Genomic DNA, 11,196 nt, shown 5'->3' with positions numbered 1-11,196 from the left:
TTGAATCTACTATAGAAAACTATAAAAATATTCGGATAATAAATATAGTACGATATATTTAACAACATATTTGTGCTCCACAACAAGTCCTCTGCGAAAAATTAGAACGCACATTCCATTTTTGTGATTAGGGTCCAATGTATCAACTTTCTTATTCTTGTAATGCCCAGCTCTCGTACACATGTAGTACTTTATATGTTTTTCTCCTTTGTCGTTTATCTTTTCAGTCCCTTTCCTTACAACAAACCCCGTAGCTGCTGCACACTTAAGATACAAAGAATAACAATCACCAAGGCTTTCGGAAATCATTCCTGACTTTGGTTTTAGATCGTCTCTAACGACGGGAATCTTGAATGTAAAACCAGTTTTCGGGCAAATCCATTCATTCGACGCAACACTCTCTTCTAAAACAACAAAAAAAGCCATTAACAGTAATGAGATGATTCAATAACCTTGACACTGGAAAAATACACGCCATGCATAAAATAAAGCCAGCATGATCATTTATTTAATCGTACATGATTCAGTAACCGTTGACAATGGAAAAATACACGCCATTCATAAACATAAAGCCACCCTAATCAATTAATCATATATGATATATACGTCATTAATCGTTGATAATCACCAAATAATTAGAAATTAAATAATTTTTATATATAAATGGAAACGCCATTTGTTAAATCATAACGATTCAAAAAGAGTTAACGTTTACCGCAATTCCTTAAAGAGTTGTTTGAATTTAAACGCTATTAAACACATAAAAGCGTGATTAGATTAACGAGTTATTTGGAATGAAACGCCATCAAAACATCCTTAACAATCTGTTTTGATTGAAAGGCTATTAAACGTCATTAATCGTTGATAATATACATTCCTTAACCAGTTGTTTTGATTACATAATAAACACCAAGTTTAATATATAAGACTAAAATACAAACATAACCACATGAAAAAAAGCAAAAATGCCATAGCATTTACATGATTAGTTCGAAAATTAAAAACAAAATAAAACGCTATCATTTTAATGTTGTTGGAATTGAAACACCTTTTAACATATCAAAACCTGAATAAGAAAAATAAAGTAAACGCCATTCCTAATTTTAATTTATATCAATACCAAAATAAACATCGTTATAAGATATATAATAATTAAAACGCTATTGCTTTTACATGATTTGCTCCAAGAACAAAACACCAAAAAATGAAAAAACGCCATCAATTTTATATAATATGCTCAAACAAAAATCTAACAAAAGACCCTGTAACTCGAAATGCCATAGATCTCGGAAACTTGAAGAGGATGTAACAGCTAACACGATAATTTTGGAGTTTTGTTTCAAAACGGAAGAAAAAGGCGCTGACAAAAAAGCGAATGTTCAAAAATTAATGTGGAATTTTAAATCATACCCTCTCTTATTATTTAGCGCCATGGACACATGTCGCCTCCAGATCCGTTTTCACCATTTTCACACTTTCCGTGGTTTTCACCAGAACCCGTTTATAATATATATATATATATATATATATATATATATATATATATATATATATATATAGGATTAGGTTCAAGAGTGAACACTAATGTAGCTTGCGAACTGAGTGAACTAATCCTGGCCATACACGTGTGTAGATCAGTGGCCCGGATTTGATGTTGAAATACACTAGTGTATTTTATGATTCGATGATGAGATCCTGGCCATACACGTGTGTAGAACAATGGCCAGGATTTGTTCATTCATTTCGCAAATACACTAGTATTCACTCTAGAACCCCACCCTATATATATATATATATATATATATATATATATATATATATATATATATATATAGAGAGAGAGAGAGAGAGAGAGAGAGAGAGAGAGAGAGAGGGGTTAACATACAAAACGCCTTATCGTACTTCACGTACGCGACAATCACAACCATCAGATCAGGGCAATAATCACGCATGGATCAGTTAATCACGCATGGGAGCAGTTAATCACGCATGGGATCAGTTTTTTGAAGATAATCACGCATGGGAACATTATTACGCACGTTCAGTTGATCAAAAATTGGTGATAATCACGCATGGGATCATAATTACGCACGTTCTATTTGGTCGCGTACGTTAATGTACGTTAAGGCGTTTTGTACATTATACTTTCTCTCTCTCTTTCTATATATATATATAGAGAGAGAGAGGGTTCGATTTTATATAACAATAACTTAGTTAGATTAAATCGAATGTAAAATGCTCTAAATGTGTGCTCTTCCACCATGTTCTTTTACATGTTTTTTATTCTTTTGACAAATATTGTGTACTTGAAGTTATGGAGTTGATGTGTTCATGGCGCTAAATAATTAGATAAGTTTTTTTTTGTTGTTGAATTGTTTGGTTTGATTTGTTTTGATTAGAACCGAAGTTTTATTTATTTTGAAGGTATCGATTATTAGGGTGAGGATCAAATAGGAAGTTTATTTTGGCTAGGAAGTATAGGAAGCAATAGGATTAGGACATGTGGCAAAATTTAAAATAAAGAGGAAGGGTATTTTAGTCAATTTTATCCTTTTCTTCTTCCTTATTCTTTCCAGTAACATCAAAACACACCATTTTCAAAACCCACCATCTTCAACCATTTCTTCACATTCTATCTCAATAATCACTACATTATAGTGCAATTTTCGTCACCAATCAATGATTCAAACACCCGATCAACGTGTTCTTCAGCTTTTTTGAAGAAAACCCAGTTTAATTTCATACAAAATCTCGTTTTTTCGGTGATTTTGAAGATCTCGATCCATTCGATTCGATCTCTGATAAGTGTTTCAATCATTCAAATTTCGTCAATCGTTGAAGAAACCGACTTCGATCCATGTAAGAAATTCTTTAATTCCATTTTTATTATCTGAGTTTTTGATTTAGTCATTGCGTTTTACGATCTTGGCGGGGTCCAAGGGGCAGAGCCCCTGTCTGGGGTTTCGGAATTTTTTTTTTCAATTAAATTGCTTTAATAAAAATGCATCAGAAAAGTTAATTTTCTGTAAATTGCCTCTGGAAAACTGCATTCGTAAACTGCATTGGTTCAGACAATTCACAGCACAGACAAAACTATTGTCCTAGTTCAATGCATTTTAGAGAGAACACTTTATTTGGTGTTTTTAGGCCATTGCATTTTAGAACTAAGACATTTTTATGTGTTTTCTGGCCATTGCGTTTTAGAAAAACACATTTTTGAAGTGTTTTTAGTCATTGCGTTTTAGGTAAAACACATTTTTAGGTGTTTTCAGTCCATTGCGTTTTAGAGAGAACACTTTCTTTTGTTTGTTTAGGCCATTGCATTTTAGAAAGGAGACATTTTTAAGTGTTTTCTAGCCATTGCGTTTTATAAATAAGACATTTCTTTGTGTTTTTGATGCATTGCGTTTTAGGTAAAAACACATTTTTATGTGTTTTCAGTCCCTTGCGTTTTATAAAACAGACATTTTAAGTGTTTTCTGGCCATTGCGTTTTAGAAATAAGACATTTGTTTGTGTTTTTGGAGCATTGCGTTTTAGGTAAAACACATTTTTATGTGTTTTCAGTCCATTGTGTTTTAGAAAGTACACTTTCTTTTGTGTTTTTAGGCTATTGCGTTTTAGAAATAAGACATTTCTTTGTGTTTTCTGCCATTGCGTTTTACAAATAAGACATTTCTTTGTGTTTTTGGTGCATTGCGTTTTAGAAAAATGTCATTTTTAGGTTTTTTTTTTCATTGCGTTTTACGTAACTGGGTTTTTTCCATTGCGTTTTACGCAACTGGGTTTTTAAATTTTTTTTCGAAAATATAGCAATAGTATACTCGTTTTAAAGATAAAAACGCTCGTTTTTTTTGTGCAATTTTTATAAAAAAATAATGTCGTATGAAAGAGTTATTAACGTTTAAAAAATAGGGGTGAGGGTGGGGGAAATTGGAGGAGAGAGAAACTATTGCCTTGGATTGACTAGAATGTCCCTAAATAAAACCACGCGCCTCTTTTCTTCCTTTCAATTTCTCTCATTTAATCTTAGCCATTGATTAACAAAATTGATGGTCAAGATTACTTCCTAGCCTTCTTAGCCAAATAAACTTTCTATTATATCCAAACCCTCGGTTATTATTGTAAAAGTTGTATATAACGGAATAAGTGAATTGTCTTTTTATTTATTTTGAGTTTGTATGTGTATGCTTACTTACAAAACAACAGTTATTGTTACGTAGATGTAGTTCAAAATCATACACCCTTTTGTATTTTCTCTCTCTTTTTATATATCGAGAGGAAGCGTGTAGGAGTATTGATATATGTTTGCTGTTGTTTCTTTATTATTATTACTAGGTTAGAACCTCGTTATTACACGGGTTGAATAAATATAATTTTATATATTAAGTAATAAAATAGTTACATCTTTTAAAAACTTGTGTATTGCACGATTTGAATAAACACATGTTTTACACGAATAATGTAATCCGTTAACACATTTAGTCATCAAGATATGTTTTCTAACAAAATGAATTTGAGGTACTATTTACCTGTTGTAGTATCTCACTTTATTTTTTATTAGGTTAGAGAGTTGTGTATTACATAGTTTATAACAGTTTACTTTGTTTTTTTATTTATTATTAGGTTAGAAACTTACGTATCACCTGATGCTGGATAATCAGCAGAGAAAAAAGAAAAGAAATATTTTATTAAAAAATATTAAATATCAAAGAGATAAGATGGATATTAGGATTTAATATTATTTCATTGGAGTGTAAAACGGGATAATGGGATCTCCTTTATTAGAGCATCCGTAGTGGGCGTCGTCTCCCCCCAAACACGCCCAAAAACGCCACCGCCCCCGCCCCGCCGGCGTGTATGGGCGTTTTCTTTCAAAAAATATCCGGCCACGTGTTTTGAATCACGCTTTGAACAATTTTGTTTGGCCAATAGCATTTAATCTTCATTTTTTAGTCCAATAGCTTTTTTATTGTTTTTTTAATTTTATTTAATTCTTTACACCCTTTAACATAATGCCTACATCCCCACTACACCTATTTTAGGAAAAAAAAAACTTCCAATAATACCTCTTGCTGACTGTATTGCCACATGACGGAAAACGTCCAAGGGTGGGGGCATTATTCACCCTTACCACTGCGTATGGTCTTAGTAGGATTCTAAATATACCACATGTATAAAGAATATATATGTTCTACATGTATTGAATAAATCTTTTCAACGAAACAGTTGATCAAAAATGTTTTTTTTAGTTTAAAATGTGATTGATTATTAGTTATCATCGTCCTTATCATCAACATATAAAAACAACTAAAACTATCAATTAAATAAAATCTTTATCTTTATAAATATTTAAAACGCTGTTATATTTTTTAGATTTTAATAATTAATATATTATTATCAGTTATCTTTGTCTTTATCATTAAAATATCTTTTACGAATTTTAAATTTAATATTATCAACAATTGATTTTTCATAATAAATATTTAGAAAAATAATTAAGACCGTCTCAGAGAGCGCCATGTGTCCCTAACATGGTTTCTTTTATTATATAGTATAGAATAGATTTTTTTAAAATCAAAATGAATCAGCTTGATTACGAATGATTTTATTTTATTCAGCTAGTAATGAATCAAAGCTAATTATAATATTGATTAAGTCTGATTGTAATTTGTTTAGTTGTTTTATTTTTTGGTAGTAGTTTGATTTTAGTTAAATATGTTGCTTAGGTTGATATGGGGCCGGTAAGATTAGATAATTATTATAAAAACTAGGTTATTCCCCGGGTAGGAAAATTTAAATTACAATCAAAAGCAACAATAATATACGGGTTCAATAGTCATCAACACACCCTTAAATCTTTTTATGAATATGTGTGTTGAGAAATGATATGTTTTTTTATTTTTTGAAAAAAAAATACATTTAAACATGAACCTTGAAATAAAAGAAACGTTCCGTTACTTATGTAGATATTAAATTATATTAAACTGAAAAATGTAGCTCCCAATCATGAATTTCTCAACTGATTAGTGTACTCTAAGGTTCTTAATACACGATACTTTTCTAAGCAAAATAAAAATACCTTGGATTCGTGTACAACCAAGAAAAACAATGAGAAATTTTGTTTTTTTAGTTTTGGTAACGATAAGCAAAAAATACAGTAACACAATCAGCTACCTCTAAGTATTTGTTCAACATAATGACGTATGTTGTCGTATAGGCTGTCACTTGGCAATTGTGATTTGTGGTCAACAAATTGTTAACTTGTTACAATTTTGGGTTTGCAAAAGCCTTTTAATCAATGTATCACATATTTGAATGACCCAAATTTTACTTAGGCTTCACTTTAATTCAACATCTAAACTAATTTCTTTAATTTATAGTTCACCATTTCTTTCAATTTGGTACAACTTCCAACACAAACGGGTCAAATAACAACGTACCGATACGACCAAAAAAATAGAAATCTTTTATGACAATATATGAAAATTTCTCAACATAACCACCATGTGGTGGACTTGTAGTCTTTTTGAACCATTGCTACAATTCAACTAACATTTTTGGTGCAATGTAGTAACAAACAACAGTTATAAGCTACCAAGTTTATCAAAAAAACATGAAGAAAGAATGTTTTTTTGTTCGTTTTCTTCGCACTTATAGTCCGATGACCACATTGATGCTTGACCGAAAATCAGATCAAAGTTTTTGTACCTGAAAGGACAAAGTTTAGGCTATCCTCTTCAATCATACTTCAAAATATATGCACCTTTCTTCAAAGAAGCAATTGTTTGAATGGAAACAAAGATTCGTGTTAATTTGAAATCAAAGATTCTTGTTACAAGAACACACCTGAAAGTTTCTCACCATCACAAATCCGGTAATTGCGAATTAGCGGATTAAGCATAATTAATATTATGATCAAATCAAAAGCCGGGCCATAAAGTTGAGATTCAATATCGCCTAAATTATATTTATAAGTCTTTCACAAGGCTAATAAGAAACGATCAGGTTAAAGTTTAAACAAACCAAACTGGTGCATCAATATTTTTGTACTCTTTATATTATAGCATCACATTTTGATAAAAACATATACCTGAAGTGCAGTTTTGTCATTATCTTGATTAACCAATGTCAGTATCTTGAAAAACTTGAGTAATTTGTGTGATCCCTACAAGATTATTTGGACAATAGATGGTAAGAACCTCAATGAGAGCTAGCAAATCTGCAAAAACAGAAAAAAGAAAAAAAAGAAAGCCCACTTTGGTGACCATAGAGGTTTTAAATGCCCTACACCCGCTTCTAGTCTTCTTTCTCTTATAAGGTAGATCATGAAGTGCCGATGTTGACAACCTAGGAAGTTTCTGGAACCAAAATAGGAAATAAATCATACAAGAGTTACAATTATCAGAGACATATAATTATGATCACTCAAACATGTTACTCAAGGATAATTATGATGGGAGCTGTTGGATAAAGTTGAAGAAAGGGATGGTGTTCACTGTTCTAACATGTTGATGAATGAATCTTCCATTAAATTCGTGATATAATGGCGTTTGTAACAAAATCCCCAAAAATGGCCATAATTTGCCATATGCTTATGGACAGGGAATAACTCTCACATCAAGAAGATTGGTCAATGGTCAGCAATCTCTCTCTATACATAAAATCTCACAAAATGGCCAAATATTCATTTCAATAAATCACATACAAAGGTTTTAGTAGAAATATTCATAACTTGATAATCGATTTAACTGTTGAATATTGCATCAAGATGGATTGGCTGGTCTGAGATTTATATAATTTTGCTTATAATCTGTATTTTGAAAAGTTTTTAGCTTGAAATGGTTAACATAAGTCAAACCAGTCTAGTCGACCCAACCAATCCGGCTAGCTTGATCCATGGGCACAACTTAAGTAGGGTGGGAGGGGGCGGCCGACCCCCCGAACTTTTCACTTAGTAGTGGAGAGTATCTAGTTTTTGTATAAATTTTTTTGGTATATACGTTTTTGACCCCGCAATTTTATATAAATTTTTAGGTCCGATGACTTCTGTCCTCTCAGTCGGAAATCTCAAGCTTCGCCACTGATAGAGGGCATAAAAATAAAATAAATAAATCATAGGGTGGTAGGCAAGGTGAAGAGTCCGTTTTATCGTAATAAAAAAACCCAACCAATCACACTCTTCCAATCAACACCCTCCACATCCAATGTCTCCCTCACACACACACACATGCCGGAAAACGACTTATGCCGGAAAAAAAAAACCCATGGTTTTGGAGCCAAAACCAAAAAAGTAGGTTGTCTTAGCTAATGCCACATCATTTTCCAAGCCCTCATGTAATGCCACATAAGCCCTCCCGCCCTCACAAAGTTGCGCCCTTGAGTATATGTCAAAACGCATTTTGTTTCATTATATAATTTTTAAAATTTTCAAATTCATTGTTCCACGTATTAGTAGAAAATTCCTTTAATTTGGAGATCACATTAACATTTTTTATCACAATTTACATCTGCATTTTATGCCATTTTAGATCACATTTGCAGTTGCATTTTGTGTCCATTTTGATCACATTTGCAGTTGTGTTTTAGGCGACTTTTTAATCGTATTTGTAGCCGTGTTTTTTCATTCTTTGCTCACATTTACAGCTGCATTTTCTACCCCTTTTCTACACATTTATAGCTGTGATTCTTAGGTGTGAGATGATCACATTACAGTGGCAGACTACTGTGATTCATCTCATAGTTAATCCTGTACCCTTCTTATCAGTTCATTACAACTTATGGTGTAGATTACCACTACCCATTTTAGTTCATATAGAGGCTTCAAGGTAATGTATCATAGATGAATTCTTATCACTAATAAATTATAACTGATACAAAACAATTTAAGAAGACTAAAACCAAAAATACTTCATGTACAATAGAGACAAACATGAGAATAACTTACCTCTATTGGTGATGTCCTCAATTTTTTGACTACTCAGAGGCAACCGACTGACCACCACCTAAGCCAACAAATGATACAATGTGAGAAAACCAACTAATACATAAAGTAGAGACTTTCTCCCACACTTAATACAGAAACTTTTAATAGAATATGAATGTGTTTTTTGGTCCTAAAGGTTGAGCGAAAACCCTAACCTTGTGCTCTTACAGATGAGATCCAAAGGTTTATGTATCTCTTCTAAACACCCAGATTTAAAAACCATATTTTGTGTTCTTATGTTTCATCTATTTCCTTTTACATCATGAACACACACAGAAAGTCAAAACACATTCAGATTTGCAATAAAAATTTGAACTTTCTGTTTTGAAATTTAAAATACAATCTTCACTAAAATTGCAAACCTAACAAACCAAATTAAAAATTTTGCGCAATACATCAAATTAAATACAAAAATCACAACAGAGATAATAGAAATGATACTCGATTGGGATCTGATAAACTTCAAACGCAAAAAACAGAGATAATAAATCGTACCTCATCCCCAAATCACTTACGAAATCGAAACAAACAATCACTTACGAAGAAGTAATTAAAAAAAATAACAAAAAGATAGGGTTTTATTCATGAACGTTTATCTACAATCCTAAAACACGATCTGCTAATAACCTAGCGGTATTTGAGAAAAATTAAACAAAATTAGAGATACCTGTGACTTGGAATCACTGAACTCTTCGGTGGCGCCGCCGCTGTTAGCAGCGGCCGGTGGTGAAGAATCTCCAGCGGCGAAGGTTTGAACATCTTCTCCGTTACCTTCGTATGCACAATACTGAAGAACGATTATGCTAGGGTTTTGAGCGGATAAAGATTGAAGAACTGGTGTCACGCCAGTACTTGAGGAGTGTGTTTCTGGCCGCCATTGAAGATGATGAAGGGATGACGAAGTGAAGATGGACGCCATGATTAGGAGAGGAACAACTTGTGCGGCCGATCTAGGGTTTCTTCAAATGTAGGTTTTTTAGATGCTTATATACGCGGGTCAAAAAATGGGTAAAAGAGCTCCATTCTGGGCTTCATTGTCAAAAAAAATAACCCGAATTTTTCCCGCCTAAACCCATTCTAAGAAGCTCTAATATTGTGCCACATCAGCAAATTTTAACACATTTATTATATATAATAGATAATAGATGAATAAAGTTACATAAAGTTATTTTCTGTCGGATTTTAATTTCGGAAAAATTAAAGTTATTTTGGTTGTTTTCAAGATCTACGAATTTTGAAAGTAGTTTAAATCTATAAAATGCAAAATATCAAAAAACAATATTCACGTGACAAAAATTAATTTCTCACTTTTTCAATATGTGGTTTCTCTGGTTCTCTGATTGAAAAATCGTCTTCAAGACGAAACAAGTAATATTTTTTTTTTGAACGGCCAACATAAATTAATTTACTTGAACTAACAAGACACCAGGCACCAAAATTCCAAAGAAGGGAAAGATCATAAAATACACCAAATCAAGCAAAGCTCATTTTTATATATAGGTATGGTATAACTAGAAGACACCATTGTCACAACGTTTTTTTATCTATAGGTAAAAGAATAACGGTAGTTTTTTCGGTTAAATCAACTGATAACAATTTTTTTCCATCAAATGCAAAAAAAACTAACAATTAGATGAATGTGAGAAATCTTTTTACTTACCAAACCATCATGTATAACTAAACACTATACACATGAGTACTATACTTGGAATGATATCGGTTGTTTAGTGGGAGTGACCTTCCTTGTGTAATGGATAAACACATTCAATTAACCAAGCAGACATTTATTTCATTCTCTGTCCTCTATACCAAACACTAACTAAGGGGGGTGTTTGGCCTAGCTTTTTTATCTAAGCTTATAGCTTTTTTAGTTTATTTTTATAAATAAGCACTAATGGGTGTTTGGTTTATCTTTTTAAGCTTATGCTTATTAGCTTATATAAGCTAATTTTAAGAAGCTTATGGGAAGATGGTTATTTAGCTTATTTGAATAAGCTTATTTGAAGAAGATGATTTTTTACTCAGTTGCCTTCAAATGATACACACAATGATATTATACCCCTTACCATAATACAAGCTCATGAAAATTTCATGGTTTCAAAGAGCTTATCAACTTGTAGAATATAAGCTAATCCAAACACTTAAAGATAGCTTATGAAATGAAAGAAAATAAGCATAAGCTACTTTGAAATATAAGCATAAGCCACAAAA

The 11,196-nt window shown here is 32.0% G+C and overlaps 1 protein-coding gene across 1 annotated transcript; it reads right to left on the bottom strand.

Annotated features, from left to right (window-relative positions):
* Positions 1-6,445: 6,445 nt before the first annotated feature.
* On the bottom strand, positions 6,446-11,132 carry LOC110871692. Its single transcript, XM_022120407.2, has 4 exons — positions 9,653-11,132; positions 8,947-9,004; positions 7,259-7,360; positions 6,446-7,167 (listed from the first exon to the last, which is right to left on the bottom strand). The coding sequence occupies exons 1-3, from the start codon at positions 9,902-9,904 to the stop codon at positions 7,350-7,352; spliced, it is 321 nt and encodes a 106-aa protein (XP_021976099.1). The 5' UTR covers positions 9,905-11,132; the 3' UTR covers positions 6,446-7,167; positions 7,259-7,349.
* Between the last annotated feature and the right edge of the window lie 64 nt (positions 11,133-11,196).

The sequence above is a fragment of the Helianthus annuus genome, chromosome 8 (assembly GCF_002127325.2).
Source record: "Helianthus annuus cultivar XRQ/B chromosome 8, HanXRQr2.0-SUNRISE, whole genome shotgun sequence".
NCBI classification, from domain to species: Eukaryota; Viridiplantae; Streptophyta; class Magnoliopsida; order Asterales; family Asteraceae; genus Helianthus; species Helianthus annuus.
Note: the sequence above shows the minus strand (reverse complement) of the source record. Positions and strands in the feature narration are given on the sequence as shown.

Excerpts from the sequence above, each read along its gene's own strand:
- LOC110871692 (XM_022120407.2), bottom strand. The coding sequence starts at position 9,904 with ATGGCGTCCATCTTCACTTCGTCATCCCTTCATCATCTTCAATGGCGG. Across the intron at positions 9,005-9,652 it reads TCAGTGATTCCAAGTCACAG|GTGGTGGTCAGTCGGTTGCC; the intron begins GTATCTCTAATT and ends TTGTTGGCTTAG.